The 22,482-nt window shown below is 39.2% G+C and overlaps 1 protein-coding gene across 1 annotated transcript in view; it reads left to right on the plus strand.

Annotated features, from left to right (window-relative positions):
- Positions 1-1,071: 1,071 nt before the first annotated feature.
- Positions 1,072-22,482, plus strand: part of LOC115222206 (gastric triacylglycerol lipase-like) — a 27,247-nt gene continuing 5,836 nt past the window's right edge. The window contains 9 exon segments of the mRNA XM_029792358.2: positions 1,072-2,007; positions 12,524-12,704; positions 12,707-12,724; positions 14,898-15,012; positions 15,333-15,483; positions 16,740-16,826; positions 18,591-18,746; positions 20,919-20,990; positions 22,258-22,329. Of these exon segments, the coding sequence (XP_029648218.1) occupies positions 1,786-2,007; positions 12,524-12,704; positions 12,707-12,724; positions 14,898-15,012; positions 15,333-15,483; positions 16,740-16,826; positions 18,591-18,746; positions 20,919-20,990; positions 22,258-22,329 (1,074 nt within the window). The 5' untranslated portion in view covers positions 1,072-1,785.

Consider the following 22,482-nt stretch of genomic DNA (forward strand, 5'->3'; position numbering starts at 1 on the left):
TGTGTGTGTGTTTATTGAGCGAAAACACCTAAAGATCCACGAGGCTCCGGCAGGAGGTGGTGGCGATCCCTGTTGTATTCTTTCGCCCCAACTTTCTCTCACTCTTTCTTCCGGTTTCCTGTCCCCGACTTCCTACGCAACCACTGAGCCTGGATGCGCATTCATCCATCCGTCGATGCTCTCGGTGTTGGGGGTTGACCTGCTTTTCTCTTCTGCAGGTCTTAACGAATAGCAAAGGACAAACGTTTCCGACTTCTCTCACTAATGGGACGAAGACCGCTTCGCTCAACAAACAAACAAAGAAGCAGCAACAGCAACAACAACAACAACACGTTTTTTATTGCATCAGAGTGTTAGAAAGGCATTGAAAATTATTATATCACCGAATGTGTTCTTTGATATATATTTTAAAGACGACAGAATGTGATGTGAAGAAGATTTGGCTGCTATTTCTAGCGAATCGAGTAACTAACTGCATGCCACACTTTCCTATATAACTTGTAAGAATCTGACGGGTGTTAGTGGGGGTGGTGGTGCTCGGAAAAGAATATTTTATTTTATCCACTTTTATTATGTCAAGTAGGTGCTTGATGCACTGTAAATCTGGGAGTGCCGGATAAGGTCACGGGTACTATACTCCACCCTTCTCTGATTAAACAACAAAAATGATTTCGAAATTTGCCACAAGGGTAGAAGTTTTTGGGGAGAGAATGAATCGATTACATCATCCCCAATGTTCAAGTGGTACTTATTTTATCGACTCCCAAAAGGATGAAAAATAAAGTCGACCTCGGCAGAAATGATAATAATAATTGTTTCTTTATTACCCACAAGGGGTTAAACATAGAGGGGACAAACAAGGACAGACAAGGGGATTAAGTCGATTACATCTACCCCAGTGCGTGCGAAACTGGTACTTAATTTATCGACCCCGAAAGGATGAAAGGCAAAGTCGACCTCGGCAGAAATGATAATAATAATAATATGATATAAGCTTGGCCTGTTAGGCCGAGAAGCATTAATAATAATAATAATGATGGTAAATAAGTTGTGACTTATGGTTAAATTTAGGAAGGAAATCGTCATAAATTGATATGAGATAATCGATAATTTATACAAGGGGCAGAATGATAAGCTCTGGAAATTACACATACTGCTGTCCATGTGTTGTTGAACACGCTAAAATACATCACAGCTGATAGACAAAGAGTCGATCTTAACTGATAACACACTGCTCTCTCTCTCTCAAAAACAAGGTGCACCTACATACACAAACACATACATAGAAACAAAATTATCTGATCCTACGACTCGAAAAACAGTAACCACACACAAGTAATCACACAGTTAGCTAGATATGAATCATGCGTCATCATACGCATCCACACACACACACAAAGCGATATTAATTTATACATACATTTAATACACATATAGATCTCGTATATAAAGAAAGATATAACTAAAAGTATTACTATCACATAAGTCACGCAAGTTTGACGACAACGGAAATTTGGAAAAATTTAACTTAGAAAGGAAGATAATTAGATGAAACTTTAGTTCCACGTGACTCTGATAAATACACTGACACACACACACACATACACACACACTCACACTTATTCAGTATATATATTTGAAATATTCCTCGGAATTATTCAAAAGTTTTTAGGTATCTCGATCAGTGTATAGCTAAGCTTTGAAGCAGAGTTAAAAGACCTATTTTTTCCCCATCACTTTTGTGCTTATCAAAGAGGAAGAAGAAGACAAACGGAATCGACAAAGATGTTGCTTCGATTATTGATCTCCTTTTGCCTGTTATTGATCGGCGGTTGCATGTCCCTGCCGTTCGTTTCGACGTCTCATCCCGACGGTGCCCACCTCAACCTGACAGTCCAAACAATCAAAAAATACTATGAAAATTTGGCCCATCTCTTTAACAACAGCCGCGCGCTGGAACTGTTTGGCGACATGATACCTCTCGACCCCGAAGTGTACATGAATGCGGTAAGTTACCATTTGTGTCCCCCCGCTTGTGCACACACACACACACACACACAAACACACATGCACGCACACACACACATGCATACACTCATGCAAACTATCCCGCAGCAAAATTCTCTCGCATTGCATAAAAATATGTAAACATCCATATGCAGCCCGGTTACTATTTAAGAAGAGTGGTCCCGGTGCGCGCACTCGCGTGCCCGCGCATCCGCGCTAGCTAACAGCGACTGGCCGATCCTTACTTTGTGTTTTTGCGTTTTATTTACTTTGTATAAGATCCAAATTATTTACTTTGTATAAAAAAATTATTTATTTTGTTTTATTTACTTTGCTCTAAGGTAGTCGTTGTGGGATCGACTTGTCACGACTAGCTAGCGCGGATGCGCGATTACGCGAGTGCGCACACCGGGACCATTCTTAAATAGTACCGTCCCCCTTTTATTTTACCAAGACCCGAACATACTCTCACACATACATGCTCTCCCTAGAAAGACACACACACTCTCTCTCAATTTCCTATATATTTCCTTACATATACAATAATACCTCGACTATCACGGGTGTTACGTTCCAACGCCACACCGCGATAGGTGAAAATTCACGAAGTAGAAACAGTACTGTATATATATTATTATTATTTTTATAATTTGTATATATTTATTTTATTATACATGCAAAACAACACCACAGAGGAATCGACGTAAAGCTTAAATAATAAACCGCGATAAGTGAACCGCGATATGGCGAGGGTTTACTGTACGCGCATTACAAAGAAAGATACACACAACCATAATCTCTCTCTCTCTCTCATACACACACAGTCTCTTCCAAAATGTAATTCCTTAGACACACACACACACAAACAGTAGCATGATTTTGTGTCAATCAAACAAAGGCTTGTAGATAGTCGTATGTTGCCTAATCTCCTTTTTGTACCGAGATCAACACACACACACACAAACAGACCCACGCACGCACACATTCACAAGCACACAGACCTAAACACACACACACACATGCATACAAACTATATGCATCCCTTAGAAAGATACACAATATACTCTCTTTCACACACATACACATACCTATTTCTTTATTGCCCACAAGGGGCTAAACACAAAGAGGACAAACAGGGACAGACAAACGGATTAAGTCGATTATATCGACCCCAGTACGCAACTGGTACTTAATTTATCGACCCCGAAAGGATGAAAGGCAAAGTCGACCTCGGCGGAATTTGAACTCAGAACGTAACGGCAGACGAAATACCGCTAAGCATTTCGCCACATACCGTCGTATTATATGCATTATTTAGAACAACACATACATTCTTTCACTTTTTTTGGATCTTTTCGGTTTGAACGGCAGTTTTTTCTAGCGGTGTCATATGAAATTGTCACCCATAATTATGACCCTAGTATCGATCTATTGCATTTCAATGTTTTAGGGTTAGTGGTGGGGGGAGGGTATTTTTTTTCTTCAGAAATGTTAATAAACCCAATCTGTTTCTTAAACGAGGGACATATTCATACGGCCCAGAATGTTTTTTTTTACCTCAATAGACGACAGTGATTGGTTGAAATTTCAGAAATTGAAGAAAAAAACCCCAACAAATATCTTACAAACCTATAGAATTTTCTCAATAAAGCCAAGAGAAAAAGATGTTTTATAAACACATTCTACCAGTATACGAAGTTTAACCCTTTCATTACTGTATTTATTTTGAGTTGCTCTATGTTTCTTTCAATTACTTTGAATATAACAAAGAATTTCGTAAAATAACTTCGTTATCATTAAGCTAGTGTTAGGAACATAAATTGTGACTAAGGTTTGGTGGAAGATTTTATTTCAGAACTTATGAAAACAAGACATTTGTACTACAGAGCCAGAGGCAGTTTCAGCCGGGTTGGTAACTAAAGGGTTGTGTTTAGTTACGTGGAAATTATTTTTAAAAACTGCCGTCAAACCGAAAAGATCCCCATTTTTAACCCACATTTCCGTACAATATTACTTCGAAAGATACATACATGCACAATCTCTCTCTCTCTCCCCCCTCTCTATCTCCACTCTCATCTATCTCTCTACCCCCTCTCTATCTCATCTCTCTCTCTATCCTCCCTCTCTCTATCTCCATCTCCCCTCTCTCTCTCCCCTCTCTCTCCTCTCTCCTTCCTCTCTCTCTCATCCCTCTCTCCTCCTCCCTCTCTCTCTCCCCCCTCTCTCTCTCCCTCTCTCTCCCCCTCTCTATCTCCATCTCTCTCTCCCCACTCTCTATCTCCATCTCCTTCTCTCTCCCCCCCTCTCTCGTATTCCTTAGGGACATCCCATCCCCGTCTCGCCTCACACAGACGGCAGCATAAATCTATTACGAATGCCGTTCACGTAACGCAAATACCAATTGCGTAGAGTACATAAAAACGGGGAGTCGACTGGCAACGAACACGTGATGATAAATAAATAAATAAAGAGTTTTCTTTAAGTTTCAAACAACATCACCGGACCTGGCGACATTACGGGAATCTGTCGACGTAATAGAGAGATATTATTGTTTGAGAAATTAATGCCACAGCCATCCTCTTTCTTTCTTTCTTTCTTTCTTTCTTTCCTTCCTTCCTTCCTTCCTTCTTTCTTCCTTCCTTTCTCCCTTCTTTCTTCCTTCCTTTCTCCCTTCTCTTCTTTCTTCCTTTCTTCATTCCCGTCTTTCCTTTTTTCTTCCTTCTCCTTTCCTTCCTTCTCCTCCCCGTCTTTTTTCTTTCCTTCCTTCTTTCTTCTTCCTTTCTTCTTCTTCTTCTTCCTTTCTTCTGTCTCCTTCATTTCTTTCTTCCTTCCTTTTTCCTCTTCTTCTTCTTCTTCTTTCTTCCTTCCTTCCTTCCTTCCTTCTTTTTCTTCCTTTCCCTTCTTCCTTCTTCTTCTTCCTTTCCCTTCCCTCCTTTCTTCTTCCTTTCTTCATTCCCGTCCTTCTTTCTTTCTTTTTCTTCCTTCCTCCTTTCTCCCTACCCTTTTTTCTTTTTTCCTTCTTCTTTTTCTTCCTTTCTCTTTCCTTCCTTCTTTCCTTTCTTTCTGTTTCCTTCATTTCTTTCTTCTTCCTTCTTTCCCTTCTTTCTTTCTTTCTTTTCTGCTCCCTCTTCCTTTCTTTCTTCCCTCTTCCTTTCTTTCTTCTTCCTCTCTTCCTTTCTTCATTCCTTCTTTCTTCCTCTCTTCTCTTTTTCCATTCCTCTCTTCATTCTTTCTTCATCCTTTCTTTCTTTCCTTCTTTCTTTCTTTCTTTCTTCCCTCCTTTCTTCTGCCTCTCCTTTTCCTTCTTTCTTTCTTTCTTTCTTTCTTTCTTTCTTTCTTTCTTTCTTTCTTTCTTCCCTTCTTTCTTTCTTCCCTCCTTCCTTCCTCCTTTCTTTCTTTCTTCCCTTCTCCTTTCTTTATTCCTTCCTTCCTTTCTTTCTTTCTTCCTCCCTCCCTCCCTTCCTTTCCTTTATATATTAAGGTGTAATGAATGGCCTATATACTCATTAGTCCGCGCGAGCAAATATCAACGCGAATACAGACTCAAGGTAAAAGGCTTTAGAAACGAGTTAAAAGTGCTGTGGCGTGGAAACACGAGAGAGAGAGCAGCGAGATACGTAGAATTCCTGAAACCCAACGCGTAACCAACTGGTTTCTAAGCAACACGGCCATGCCTTACTTTATTATAAAATATAGGACAAGAATATTCTTGTATAAGTCAAATGATTTGAAAACTGAAGTCGTTATAAGAGAGTGAATTAACACCTCTTTTACTCTTTTACTTGATTCAGTCATTTATTTGACTGCGGCCATGCTGGAGCACCGCCTTTTAGTCGAGCAAATCGACTCCAGGACTTATTCTTTGTAAGCCTAGAAACTTATTCTATCGGTCTCTTTTTGCCGAACCGCTAAGTTACGGGGACGTAAATACACCAGCATCGGTTGTCAAGTGATGTTGGGGCGGGGGGACAAACACAGACAAACACACACACGTACACACACCACACACACACATATATATACGACGGGCTTCTTTCAGTTTCCGTCAACCAAATCCACTCTTCAGTTGAGTGAGTTACATTGTTACCCCACTCGAGCCACTGCCAGAAAAAGAGTATCTAAGCATAGAGGGGACAAACAAGGATAGACAAAGGAATTAAGTCGATTACATCGGCCCACTTATTTAATCGACCCCGAAAGGATGAAAAGCAAAGTCGACCTCGACGTTTTCTTTTCTGACATAGGTTTGACAACAGTTTGACTAGAGCTGGTAAGCCGAAGAACTGTACTAAACTCCAGTTTGTTTTGGGTTGGTTTGTACACCTCGATGCTTCCTTACACCAACCACTTTAAGGGTGTAGTGGGTACCTTTTACGTGTCGTTGTCACAGGTGTCTTTTACGTGTCACCGTCACGGGTGTCTTTTATATGTTACAACTACGATGGGCCGAAAATCATGCATAAAATAAGTTCAGCACGCTCAGGAATTGTCAAAGCCATGCTTCAATTTCTCTAAAATTGAATAAAATAAACAAAATAATGATGAATAGACACGTACTTGCACATGATGAACATAATGATAACAACAACAACAACAATAATAACGAAATATAAATAAAGTGTCAAGCGTTCTTGTGCGTGACGTTTGCCCCACTTTTGGCCTTGTATATTACTTTACTTATGATATGTGTTTGTGTGTGTGTGTCTGTGTCTGTATTTGTATATATCCTACGGCCGTTTCTTGAAACGGCCGTAGGATATATACAAATTCGATCTTTCGGCTTAAGTATTCACTTATTAGCTACCTATTCATCTTTTGATATTTATGATTTTTAATTGTATACTTTTAACATCCGACCTTTTTCTGTTTTGAAACGGATGCAAACGATCTCTTACGAATATATGTTTTATATTTTATATTTGTATATTTTTTTATATATTTATGTTTATAAATATTTTTATTTCTTTTACTTGTTTCAGTAATTAATTGCGGCCATGCTGGAGCACCGAATTTAGTCGAACAAAGACTTACAAAAAATAAGCCTCAAGGCTTATTCTTTGTAGGTCTCCCGGTCTCTTTTGCCGAACCGTTAAGTTACAAGGACATAAACACACCAATATCGGTTCCGAAGCCTCGTCGGTGGGATTTGTGCCACCGACGGTGGAAGTTGTGGCCTCGACCCATGTGGAGGAGGAATTTTTGGTCTTCTTCCGCAGGGGAGAGGCGGTGGGAAAGTTTACTAAAAAGTTTGTCAGGGGAGGAGACATAACTTGCATTAAAGATCCTGGATGGCCTCTTTAGGTAGCTGTGGAGGTCATCTCAGACACGAATCTTTTCAAGGTAATAAACTCCTTCCCAGAAGATGTATTCCGCTTCCGATTAAGGCGCCCTTGACTGGCACTATCGAAGTGCTTAAGTGACGCTTTGAGTCTGGTCGGGTGCCAGCGGGGCGGAAATTCGTAAAATTTATGGCGCGTAAGAGAAAATGTAAGAGGCCTAGTGTCTCATTTGTAAGGACATTGTGTTATTTTTGGTAAGAGGCTTAGTGCCTCATTGTAAGGATCCTGTGTCCAATGGAACATTAGTAGACGGTTTATTACCTCAAATTGTGTGTTTTGTCAAAGAACAATGTTTTCGAGAAGCAGCGACGGGGGCGTCGTCTGCCTTCCCTCATTAATACCATTTCTTTCATTATTCTTCTCATTAATGTTATTGTCCAGCCCGCAGCTACTACTTCTATGTAATGCCTTGAAGGCAAATTGAATGAAATAAAGTAGCATGCTTACCAACCACATGGTTCCGGGTTCAATCCCACTGCGTGGCACCTTGGGCAAGTGTCTTCTATTGTAGGCTCGGGCCGACTAAAGCCTTGTGAGTAGATTTGGTAGATGGAAACTGAAAGAAGCTCATCGTATATATATATATGTATGTATGTATGTATGTATGTATGTGTGTGTGTGTGTGTGTGTGTGTGTGTGTGTGTGTGGTCTGTGATTGTACCCCCACCATCGCTTGACAACCGATGCTGGTGTGTCTACGTCCCTGTAACTTAACGGTTCGGCCAAAGAGACCGATAGAATAAGTTCTGTGGTTGATCTGTTCGACTTTAGGCGGTGCTACCGCATGGCCGCAGTCAAATGACTGAAACAAGTAAAAGAATAAAAAAAAAATACCCCTCGACCACCTCGCATATATATGTAGTTGTAGACATCAGTGAGTGGTTCATAAGTTGGCCTCCTGACTATGTGCCGCCGTGTGGCACGTTAGGCAAATGGCTTCTTCTATATCACCAGGTTATCCAAGGTGTTTGTATGTGAATTTGGTAGACAGAAACCGTGTAGGCGGCGAGCTGGCAGAAACGTTAGCACGCCGGGCGAAATGCTTAGCGGTATTTCGTCTGCCGTTACGTTCTGAGTTCAAATTCCGCCGAGGTCGACTTTGCCTTTCATCCTTTCAGGGTCGATAAATTAAGTACCAGTTACGCACTGGGTCGATGTAATTGACTTAATCCGTTTGTCTGTCCTTGTTTGTCTCCTATGTGTTTAGCCCCTTGTGGGTAATAAAGAAATAGGTATTTGGTCTGCCGCTACGTTCTGAGTTCAAATTCCGCCGAGGTCGACTTTGCCTTTCATCCTTTCGGGTTCGATAAATTAAGTACCAGTTACGCACAGAGGTCGATATAATCGACTTAATCCGTTTGTCTATCCTTGTTTGTCCCCTCTGTGTGTAGCCCCTTGTGGGCTGTAAAGAAATAAGAAACCGTGTAAAAGCCCGTTGCGAGCGCGCTAGGATTAAATGAAAAAAATATCCATTCAGTCACAGATGAAAATATTAGTTTCAAATTTGGTAGAGTCGACTGTTAATATCTGATTTTTTTTTCCGTCATGGGAGAAAGCTTGGATCTTTTCGGTTTGAACGGCAGTTTTTTCTAGCGGTGTCATATGAAATTGTCACCCATAATTATAACCCTAGTATCGATCTATTGCATTTCAATCTGTTTTAGGGTTAGGGTTAGGGTGGGGGGAAGGTAGGTATTTTTTTCTTTAGAAATGTAAATAAACCCAATCTGTTCTTAAACGAGGGACTATTCATACGGCACAGAATGTTTTCATCTCAATAGACGTCATTGGTTGGTTGAAATTGCAGAAATTGAAGAAAAAAACAACAAATATCTTACAAACGTATAGAATTTTCTCAATAAAGCCAAGAGAAAAAGATGTTTTATAAACACATTCTACCAGTATACGAAGTTTAAAAGTGTTTAGTTACGTGGAAATTATGTTAAAAACTGCCGTTCAAACAGAAAACACCCGAAAAAATATCTATTTAGTCACACTTGAAAATATTAATTCCAAATTAAGTAGAGTCAACTGTTAATTATCTGATTTTTTTTCTGTCATGGGAGAAAGCTTCTCTGTATACGCTGTGTGTCCAATAACACAAATGATCCATCCTTTCACCGATGTTATCCAATGATGGAAAATAACAACGATCAGACATTCACATTCAAATCTGCCAGACGTTTTGAAGAAGGAATAGAAACGCTGTTATTCGGATTCTCGCTCTTCTCCGTGTAGCTCATGAATTTTTACTGGAAAAATATTTCAGGATGTTACCGCATTACAAGGGGAAATAACTCAGTTAACAGCGTGGAAGCGAGGTAACTCGGTAAATTCCACCGTTCGATGAAGTTTAATGAAATGTTTCCGAAATGTTTCCAGCGGTTGAATTGAATTCCCTCGTTACTCAGATACGAAGAATTTGACGTGCAATATGTGTGGTAAGTAGCTTGCTTACCAACCACATGGTTCCGGGTTCAGTCTCACTGCGTGGCACCCTTGGGCAAGTGTCTTCTACTATAGCCTCGGGCCGACCAAAGCCTTGTGAGTGGATTTGGAAGACGGAAACTGAAAGAAGTCCGTCGTATATATGTATATATGTGTGTGTGTGTGTATATATATATATATATATATATATATATATACACACACACACACACACACACACCACACACATATATATATTGTTGTTGTTGTTGGTATCCTTTTTGTCTCATATATATATGTATGTATATATATATATGAGTGTGTGTATGTGTGTGTGTATATGTTGTGTATCTGTGTTTGTCCCCCCAACATCGCTTGACAACCGATGCTGGTGTGTTTACGTCCCCGTACCTTAGCGGTTCGGCAAAAGAGACCAATAGAATAAGTACTAGGCTTACAAAGAATAAGTCCTGGGGTCGATATGATTCGACTAAAAGCGGTGCTCCAGCATGGCCGCCGTCAAATGACTGAAACAAGTAAAAGAGAGAGTAAGAGTATTGCCTCCCATAATATAGAAACATTTGTCATGGCGCCAGCAGAGAAACTGGAAAGGAGGATGGCGAGGGAGATGCACTGGAACAACCACTCTGACACCCATCTCTGCTCTGATAGTGTTGAGCAGGGATATGGTCTGGGGACCAAGGGTGCTGGAGGTCTCTCAATCGCCACAGGTTCGAGCATAAACCTGGCAGAAAGCGACCGATACTCTTTCTCTATTTACTTGTTTCAGTCATTTGACTGCGGCCATGCTGGAGCACCACCTTTAGTTGAGCAAATCGACCCCGGGATTTATTCTTTGTAAGCCCAGTACTTATTCTATCAATCTCTGTTGCCGAACCGCTAAGTTACGGGGACGTAAACACACCAGCATCGGTTGTCAAGCGATGTTGGGGGGGGGGGACAAACACAGACACACAAACATATACACACACATACATATATATATACATATATATGACAGGCTTCTTTCAGTTTCCATCTACCAAATCCACTCACAAGGCATTGGTCGGCCCAAGACTATAGCAGAAGACACTTGCCCAAGATGCCACGCAGTGGGACTGAACCCGGAACTATGTGGTTGGTAAGCAAGCTACTTACCACACAGCCACTCCTGCATACCTGCACAGTTTTTTTTTTTCTCAGCCTGACGAGTAGCAAAGCTTGGGGCTGGTAGCTGACAACATCAAGTCGGCATTGAAGAAGTTGTCACAACATGTGACATCCCTGTGGAGGGGGCCTACTGTCAAGGAACAGGAAAATTATCATACTGTCCGGCCTTTTACTGACCGTTCGGTCTAGCCCCGCTGGGTCGAAGGTTAGTCTGCGGCGTCTGGGCCATGCTTTATGATCTTGTTAAGGGCAGCATGGCACAGAAGGTGGAATAGACACGATAAAAATGAAGGGTAAGTGTTGGTTGATCTCTCTGTCACTCTTAGGCCTCTTGATTCCGTCACCACCACCACCACCAATTTGTAGTTTCGAGATTTTGATGGTGTAATTGTTATTTTTTAGAATGATGTTGTAGGGTAGGTGTGAGAGGCCGGATCCAGCCAGTTTGAACATAAAACGAGGTAGAACATTTGGTCTGGATATGGCTTGGTTCAAATGCTAAAGGGTCTTAGACTATGATGCAAAACAGCTGATTCTGTTTAATATTAAAACAACTGACTTAGTTCCAAGATACATCTCACCGATGCTCTGCAGATACATCAGCATTGATAATTTCTGGAGTCTTGAGATGGGGCAGGGGGGGGGGGAGGGGCGTCCCTCAAGAATCCCTGGATACCTACAACGGCCCATTCTCAGAAAATCTGGAAACACCAGATTCATGGCTGATTGGGTCCACAGGGTCAAATCCTTGTCCGGTAGTGGATCGATCCCAAAATCTAATCAGTTCGTGGCAGTAATGAGGCCCAACATCCCTGAAAGTTTCATCTGAATCCATCCAGCGGTTCTTTTAACATCAAATCCCCATCTCTCTCCCTCCCTCTCTCACCTAGTTGATCTAGCCAGGGTTGGGACCAAGTCCCAGCTTGCATCCCAGGTTGCATCAAACCACTGGTTTGCCTTTCTGCGGTGGCGAGCTGGCAGAAACGTTAGCACGCCGGGCGAAATGCTTAGCGGTATTTCGTCTGCCGCTACGTTCTGAGTTCAAATTCCGCCGAGGTCGACTTTGCCTTTCATCCTTTCGGGGTCGATAAATTAAGTACCATTTACGCACTGGGGTTGATATAATCGACTTAATTCGTTTGTCTGTCCTTGTTTGTCCTCTCTGTGTTTAGCCCCTTATGGGTAGTAAAGAAATAGGTATTTCGTCTGCCGCTACGTTCTGAGTTCAAATTCCGCCGAGGTCGACTTTCCCTTTCATCCTTTCGGGGTCGATAAATTAAGTACCAGTTATGCACTGGGGTTGATATAATCGACTTAATTCGTTTGTCTGTCCTTGTTTGTCCTCTCTGTGTTTAGCCCCTTATGGGTAGTAAAGAAATAGGTTTGCCCTTTCTGCCCAAAGTCACCTAGTGGCCATCTCCACAGCTGGTATAATGGCATTTATGTCCCTTCTTTTTGCCATGTCAATAACTCCAAGACTTGTGGAGGAGGTGAATTAGTGTTCTGCCCTTACTGCCATCATACATTGTCCTCAAAAATTCCTTTTTATTGAAGGTTATATTTTATTCTTTTATTCTCAGAGCCAGCTCATTACAAGCAAAGGTTATCCATGTGAAGATCACACAGTTCTCACCGAAGATGGCTTCTATTTGGAAATGCAAAGAATTCCTCATGGAATCAAAAACCAGGACACGAAAAAAGTCAGGCCAGTCGTATTCTTGCAACATGGAGTTCTGGGATCTTCGACCAATTTCTTAACAAATCTGCAAATGAATCTCTAGGTATGGTTCTTTAATCACACATATATATATATATACATGCACACACACATACACACACACACACACTGATACATATACATACATAGATACACACACAAACAGTAACATAGTAAACTAGTATACATCTTATAGTAGTTGTAATTGAGAATCATAATCCATACAAACAGTGCCATTTGTGTTCAATTTTCTTTGCAACCATATCTGGTCAAGGGACAAAAATTTTACCTTGTTTCAAAATAAGTGCAGGTTGGTAGCAGGAAGGGCAACCAGCTTTAGAAAATCTGCTTCAATGAATTCCATCTAACCTGTGCAAGCCTTGAAAAGTGAATGTTAAAATGATGATGATGATGATGATGATGGGTATCTATTTATATCATCATCATCATCATCATCATCATCATCATTTAGCGTCCGCTTTCCATGCTACCATGGGTTGGACAGTTCAACTGGGGTCTGGGAAGCCAGAAGGCTGCACCAGGCTCCAATCTGATCTGGCAGAGTTTCTACAGCTGGATGCCCTTCCTAACGCCAACCACTCCGAGAATGTAGTGGGTGCTTTTTACGTGCCACTGACACAGGTGCCTTGAGGCTGGCAGCAGCCACGATCGGTTGGTGCTTTTTACGTGCCACCGGCACAGAAGCCAGTCAAGGCGGCGCTGGCGTCGGCCACGTTCAGATGGTGCTTTTTACGTGCCACCGGCACAGGTATCACAATTGCTATTCCATTTGATATTTATTTCGATGTTTATGTACTTATATATATATAAGCAAAACAATCAAACACTGAGATTTGAAATCAGATGTCACTACTGTTCATATCATCTGTGAATAAATTTTAAAATTGATGATATCACCACCAGTGACATAGGTGGATTGCAGGCGCAATAGCATTAAATAGCTATGAATTATAAATTTGTACGAAGCGTAAGGCTGCTTAACAAGCATCCATCTGCTAGAAAAAAAGACCTAAAGTCTTAAATGTATCCACCGTACCGTACCAAGATAACAGAGAAAAACAGTATGTGAGGAAAACAGGAAATCCCTTTGTCTGTCCTTGTTTGTCCCCTCTGTGTGTAGCCCCTTGAGGGCAATAAAGAAATAAGAAACGTTAGCATGCTGGGCAAAATGCTTAGTGCAATTTCGTCTGTCTTTACATTCTGAGTTCAAATTCCGCTGAAGAAGGCTTTGCCTTTCATCCTTTCGGGGTCGATAAATTAAGTACCAGTTGTGTACTGGGGTCGATCTAATCGACTGGCCCGCTCCCCAAAAATTTCGGGCTTTGTGCCTAGAGTAGAAAAGAATATTAGTAGTGTATTGTCCTGAAATTATATAATCTATACACACACACACAGATACGCCATATATGATTGTATATATATGTGTGTGTGTGTGTGTGCATATGTCATCATTTAATTCATTAAATGATATACACACACACACACACATATATATGTATACACACACACACACACATATATATGTATACACACACATATATATATATATACCAGGTTAGCCAAAGTCACCTGGCAGTAAACCAAAATTCCATAATTACTTAATATTCAATTTTATTTATTCATTCCAATTATGAATGTTTAATAATTAAATTCTGTGAGTTAAAATCACCATTTTTTTTTTTCAACATTTCTCTATTTATTAGTGAAGTCCTCATATCAAAAATTTTTTTTGTTTTAATCTTGAAATTAAATGCTTTTGATTTACTGTCAGGTGACTATTGGCCAACCCTGTATATATGCATATAAGTGTGTATATATATATATATGTGTGTGTGTGTGTGTGTGTGTATTAATTTACAGATAGTAGACCCCTCCATCTCATCAAATAAAAGGAATTTTTATTTTTATTTTAAATACCTACTGTATTATTACTTGGCCAAGTAATAAAACAGTAGGTATTTAAAATAAAAATAAAAATTCCTTTTATTTGATGAGATGTAGGGGTCTACTATCTGTAAATTAAAATATATTTCTTCATTGAGAATACTTTGAACCCCTGTTATGCCGGAATTTTTATTCCCTAAAAAATAATATGTATATATTTGTACATATTTATATATATATTTTTGCATAATATGTATATACACTAACTTGCATACATACATGCATGCATACTGATATTTTACCCAGGTATATTTCTTCCTTTCTATATGCAGCCTTCATTTTAGCTGATGCTGGTTATGATGTCTGGCTTGGCAATTCCCGTGGAAATACATATGGGCGCCGCCACATTTTGTATCCAACTTCCAGTGCCATGTTTTGGAGATGGAGGTGAGTCATTGGAAATAACGACTATTTCTCTTTCTCTCCCATTGTTAACGACTCTACACTTTTAGCACCTGTATTCCGTTACCTGCCTCTACAAAAAACGAACAGAAAATTTGAGAAAAAAAAATTATGATTAATAAATGATTTATTAATATTTTTCAATCAGCATGCATGCATGCATGCATGTATGTATGTATGTATGTATGTATGTGGTGTGTGTGTGTGTGTGTGTGTGTGTGTGTGTGTGTTTATATATATTTATTTATCTATTTTTATTTATTTATTTACCTTTGCTTGTGTTTTTTTTTCTTTTTCTCCTCCAGTTTTGACCATATGGCTGCATTTGACTTACCAGCATCTTTGGACTATGTTACCAACGTAACAGGCCAGGAGAAGCTGTATTATGTGGCGCATTCGCAAGGATCACTTATAGGCTTTTTAGCTTTCTCTGAGAATCAAACATTGGCCAAGAAGGTTTGTGTTCCTGAAATGTTTTTCCTAAGTTCAGTTCCGAAAACTCAAATAACCACACAGGTGCAGGCATGGCTGTCTTACATAACATCATGAATTTAGAAATGTCCTGTAACATGTCTGGTGTGTTTCCACATCTGCTAGATGTGGCTTGTTTTTCAGTTGAAAATAATTTGTTGCAGAAAAGAATGCAAAAACTGAGTGACACAAGCTGTGTCTATGCTAGAGACTAACAGACAGCATTTCACCACAATCACTCAACTAATTTTTTTACCTTATCATCATCATCATCTTTGTATCTATCTACATATTGGACACTAAACTCTGCTTGCGAAGACCAGTTGAGGCAAGTGAAATCGAAGTTGAAATCAAACTCAGTGACTGACATCCGTTGCTAGTGGAGCACTAAGAGTACCATATGAGTGGGATCGTTGCCAGAGCAACAAACTGGCCTTCGTGCTGACGGCATGTTAAACACACCATTCGAGCGTGATTGTTATCGCGTTGCCTTACAAGCACTTGTGCTGGTGGCACGTGAAACATTCGAGTGAGGTCGTCGTCAGTGCTGCTGGACTGGCTCCTGTGCAGGTGGTACGTAAAAAGCATCATTTGGACGTGGCCGTTGCCAGTACCACCAAACTGGCCCTCGTGCCAGTGGCACGTAAAAGCACCCACTACACTCTCAGAGTTGTTGGCGTTAGGAAGGGCATCCAGCTGCAGAAACTCTGCCAGATCAGATTGGAGTCTGGCGCAGCCATCTGGTTGCCAGTCCTCAGTCAAATCGTCCAACCCATGCTAGCATGGAAAGCGGACGTTAAATGATGATGATGATACACACACACACACACTGAAATATACTTACACACACACACTCACACACATACACATATATATATATACTCTTACTCTTTACTCTCTCTTTTACTTGTTTCAGTCATTTGATTGGGGCCATGCTGGAGCACCGCCTTTAGTCGAGCAAATCGACCCCAGGACTTATTCTTTGTAAGCCTAGTACTTATTCTATCGGTCTCTTTTGCCGAACCGCTAAGTTACGGGGACGTAAACACAACAGCATCGGTTGTCAAGCAATGCTGGTGGGGACAAACACAGACACACAAACACACACACACATATACACATATACATATATAGACGGGCTTCTTTCAGTTTCCGTCTACCAGATCCACTCACAAGGCTTTGGTCGGCCGAAGGCTATAGTAGAAGACAAAACTAACTTACATTTATATTTTTACTTCTAGATAAAATTAATGGTAGCGCTTGGCCCCGTGTATACAGTCGGGCATATTACCAGCAGTGTCAGATTTGCTACAATAATTGATGACAAGGTAAGATAATTAAATTTCCCACACAGTATGTGCTTTGTGTGTGTGTGTGTGTGTGTGTGTGTGTGTGTGTGTGTGTGTGTGTGCATGTATGTGCATGCACACGTGCGTGTGCAGACATATGCAGATGTGTATGTATATGTGCATGTGTACATGCATTCGTGCATGTATGTGTATGTGCATGCACATATGTGTGTGTGTGTGTGTGCATGTACATATGTGTGTGCACATGTATGTGCATGTGTGCATGCACACATGTGTGAGTGAGCAGGCATGTGCACATGCATTCATGAATGTGTGTACATGCATATGCATGTGAATATGCACATGCATGTATATATGTGTGCATGTATACATGTATATATGTGTGCATGTATATATGTATATATGTGTGCATGTATATATGTATATATGTGTGCATGTATACATGTATATATGTGTGCATGTATATGTGTATATATGTGTGCATGTATATATGTGTGCATGTATACATGTATGTATGTATACATGTATACATGTATGTATGTATACATGTATATATGTGTGCATGTATACATGTATGTATGTATACATGTATATATGTGTGCATGTATATATGTGTGCATGTATATATGTGTGCATGTATATATGTGTGCATGTATATATGTGTGCATGTATACATGTATATATGTATGCATGTATATATGTGTGCATGTATATATGTGTGCATGTATATATGTGTGCATGTATATATGTGTGCATGTATATATGTGTGCATGTATACATGTATATATGTGTGCATGTATATATGTATATATGTGTGCATGTATATATGGTGCATGTATACATGTATATATTGTGTGCATGATATATGTGTGCATGTATACATGTATATATGTATACATGTATATATGTGTGCATGTATATGTATATATATGTGCATGTATATATGTGTGCATGTATATATGTGTGCATGTATACATGTATATATGTGTGCATGTATATATGTGTGCATGTATACATGTATATATGTGTGCATGTATACATGTATATATGTGTGCATGTATATATGTGTGCATGTATACATGTATATATGTGTGCATGTATACATGTATATATGTGTGCATGTATACATGTATGTATGTATACATGTATATATGTGTGCATGTATATATGTGTGCATGTATATATGTGTGCATGTATATATGTGTGCATGTATACATGTATATATGTGTGCATGTATACATGTATATATGTGTGCATGTATATATGTGTGCATGTATACATGTATATATGTGTGCATGTATATGTGTGCATGTATATATGTATATATGTGTGCATGTATATATGTGTGCATGTATACATGTATATATGTGTGCATGTATATATGTGTGCATGTATACATGTATATATGTATACATGTATATATGTGTGCATGTATATATATGTGCATGTATATATGTGTGCATGTATATATGTGTGCATGTATACATGTATATATGTGTGCATGTATATATGTGTGCATGTTTACATGTATATATGTGTGCATGTATATATGTGTGCATGTATACATGTATATATGTGTGCATGTATATATGTGTGCATGTATATATGTGTGCATGTATACATGTGTGCATGTATACATGCATGCATGTATGCATGTATATATGTGTGCATGTGTGTGTGTGCATGTGTGTGTGTGCATGCATGTGTGAATTTACTCTGCTTCATCCTCAAGCTATCAAACATGAGCTAATCCTTTCTGTATTGTTTAATTTCTACCTGCAGGTATTATTCGATATATTTGGAAGGAAGTCTTTCTTACCTGAGAACCTAATCATCTCAACAGTTGCCAAAACAGTTTGCAGAGCTCGAAGGCTCAACTTTTTGTGCAAAGAAGCCATTAGGATTGCTGCAAACTTTGATAATCAGTACATGAATTCGGTAAGTATTCTCACCTTTCGTTCTTTTACTGGTTTTTCAATGTTGAGCAAGGTGACTCATCTCACGTCACACCTGTCCATTCTCACCTGTAAATGAGTAACTCTGCTGTGATGGACCAGTTTCTCATTAGGATCATGGATACTTATGCACCATGGGAACTGCGTAACTGATATGATGTGTCTTGAGACTTCAGGCAAAACTAACTTATATTTATATTTTTAATTCTACATATATTTTTTAATAATATATTATTATTATTAATAAAGAAAATTAATATTCAAACTCATCATAACGATATATATCGTTATTATGATTTTGGATATTGATTTTCTTCATTAATAATAATAGTATATTATTAAAAAATATATCTATATATCGCTCATATTAAATATATAAATACTTTAATAGTACGTTTATATATTTGTTTTGCAAGATTTTTTATGTGAAGACGTGTGTTGAAACAGATATTGTTGTATTTCGGAATGGTCATTTTGCCAGTTTAGCCAATAAAAATACACACACTATATATTTGGTGTTACTTATTACTTCAGTGTTATTTATTTTTTACATTAATCGTAATCTTATTTCGGCCAGAGTTCTTTCGTCACACTCCTGTGACTGCATCAGTGGTCCTTTGTTTTCTTCTTTCTTATTTGTGTCTCCCTTTACTAAATGTCAGCCATTTTGTATTTCTATTGTATGTCTTCATTTGCGCATGCTTATATCTCTATGTGCGTCTATGTTTATTTAGTGTGTGTGTGTGTGGGGGGGATGCCTGTAATATATAGTGCGTGTGTTTTTATTGGCTAAACTGGCAAAATGACCATTCCGAAATATAAAAATACTTTAATAGTATTAATATTTTTATACAATGGAGCACTCAATATAAATTCAGTATATAATATTCTTATTGAATATATTTACCTAAAGATTTATATTTTTAGTTCTAGATAAAAATAATGGTAGCGCTTGGCCCCGTGTATACAGTCGGGCATTGTGGTCATAAATGGACATCAGCTTCAAAAGTTTTGTCGGTCATATTAGTACCTAGTACATTTTTTTCCCTGTTTGATACTCTTTTTATTGTTATATTTCGGAATGGTCATTTTGCCAGTTTAGCCAATAAAAACACACGCACTATATATTTGGTGTTATTTTGCTTCAGTGTTATTTATTTTTTACATTAATCTTAATCTTATTTCTTTCGTCACACTCCTGTGACTGCATCAGTGGTCCTTTGCTTTCTTCTTTCTTATTGGCTAAACTGGCAAAATGACCATTCCGAAATATAACAATATCTGTTTCAACACACGACTTCACATAAAAAAATCGTGCACAACGAATATATAAGGCGCAGGAGTGGCTGTGTGGTAAGTAGCTTGCTAACCAACCACATGGTTCCGGGTTTAGTCCCACTGCGTGGTATCTTGGGCAAGTGTCTTCTGCTATAGCCCCAGGCCGACCAATGCCTTGTGAGTGGATTTGGTAGACGGAAACTGAAAGAAGCCTGTCGTATATATGTATATATATATATATGTATGTATGTGTGTTTGTGTGTCTGTGTTTGTCCCCCTAGCATTGCTTGACAACCGATGCTGGTGTGTTTACGTCCCCGTCACTTAGCGGTTCGGCAAAAGAGACCGATAGAATAAGTACTGGGCTTACAAAGAATAAGTCCTGGGGTCGATTTGCTCGACTAAAGGCAGTGCTCCAGCATGGCCGCAGTCAAATGACTGAAACAAGTAAAAGAGTAAAAGTGTACTCTTTTTATTGTTCTCTATTTGTTGAACTGTTAAGTTATGGGACATAAACAGATGCAGCGTAAACATCACTTTCTCATATAGACTAGTGAGAGCAAAAGCAAACCCAGAAATCTCTCTGGTATGGCTGGCAGGGGAAGAGGTTTCAGTATAGGTGGTGGTGGTGGTGGTGGTGGTGGTGGTGGGGAATAAGAAAGGACAGACAGACAGACTGTTCCTTTCCAAGCCATGACAGGAATAACAAAACAGAGAAAGAACAGGGAAATCAGGGAATAAAGATTGCAAAAATTAAAGCGATGGGGGCAGGGAAGGGTGCAAAGGTCAAGGCGCATATCTCTAACGAGTGACAAAATTACGATTATGATATAAAAGGTATATCCTATTAATTATGTTTAATTCCTTTCTTTTACAGTCTCGTATACCAGTTTATTTAACGCATTCACCTGCCGGTACCTCTACCCAAAATATGGCTCATTTTGCTCAGGTAAGGTTACAATGAAATTTTAGTCCAGTGCCTGAAAATACATCTTTATCATTAGCATTCTCTTATTCTCATGTTTTCTTTCATTATAAAACGTTTCTTTTGTTTGTTTTTGCAAAATATTCTCTCAACCCTTTTTTGATACCCAACCTGTCTGAGACTGCTTCTGGTTTTAAGATATAAACTTCTTGTCGGAGCACTGCATCCTTCAAAACTTCCATGCTTTCTGAGATTCACCAACACTACACCTGATTTTCTCCCCTCCATACACACACAAGCATGTATCTGACTCATACATTGTTCGCTTTCCAGACATTTGTACATTACTGCATACACTTTATACGCACTTTCTGACAAGTTGTGGTGCACCTGAGCACTGTATACAATAATTTCATTATATTATATTATATTAAAATAAGGTGATTCCAGTTTCATGTTAATGTATATATTCCAAACTAGTGTTTGGAATATCGACAAAGTTATTTCACTAAATCCTTCAATGTTATCAAAAATAATTAGAAATGAAAGCATTGAATTTCTGCAGAAATTTAATAGCAAAAGAAGTTATGTCCGTTTCCAAGTTTCTAAGGAAGACAAAATATTAAAAAAAAAAAATTTTTTTCAAATTAAAGTGAAAGCAACTCGTATAGAATGATGGACATCCCCCAAATATACATAATATATTACAAAGAGGGCAGTCAATTTTCTTTGTTGACTAATATATCTATACGAGCAAAATGCCCCACATCCAATAGATGGTGTGCTAACGATTCTGCCAGCTCGCCGCCTTAGATATCTTGCAAACAACTTGCACATGCAAGTGCTACCAGTCAAAAGCCCCGTATACCGGAAGCCAGCAAGTGTATGGGGGTCATCAGGAGAGAATGCGCGCCGTTTCGGGGCCTACCTCTCGATGGCATCAATGCGCACCAGCCCCCCTCACTAATATATGAGGCCCCGCTTGCTAGATCAGCTGGTTATCAAATAAAACTCAATATTCTTCTAGCCATCGCTCATCGTCTCTTTTTAACCAAATTCAGTGGCTAGCCTTCTCCACTGTAGATTGGATATCAGTCATGGTGGTATTGACTTTACGATGAGTTAGGCCTAGCGATAACAACTTCGATTTAAAAAATTATAAAAATTACACATTACAACCCAGCCTCAAACTTTAAAATAAATAATCATAATAAGCTTCTCTTCTGTCTTATGATGCAAATGTATTTTAAAATTTGTCTATTTGTATATTTTTCTCTCTCTAAAATTTCAGTTGGTTCGTTCAAAGGATTGCAAAAAATACGATTACGGTACCCAAGCAGAAAACCTCTTACACTATGGACACGTAAGTTTTTAAAGAATATAAACTAAAATAAAAAAAAAACAACTACAAGTGTCTTCTACTATTGCCACATGGTTCCGGGTTCAGTCCCTCTGTGTGGCACCTTGGGCAAGTGTCTTCTACTATAGCCTAGGGCTGACCAAAGCCTCATGGGTG

This window comes from Octopus sinensis, linkage group LG19 (genome assembly GCF_006345805.1).
Source record: "Octopus sinensis linkage group LG19, ASM634580v1, whole genome shotgun sequence".
In the NCBI taxonomy this organism is placed as follows: domain Eukaryota; kingdom Metazoa; phylum Mollusca; class Cephalopoda; order Octopoda; family Octopodidae; genus Octopus; species Octopus sinensis.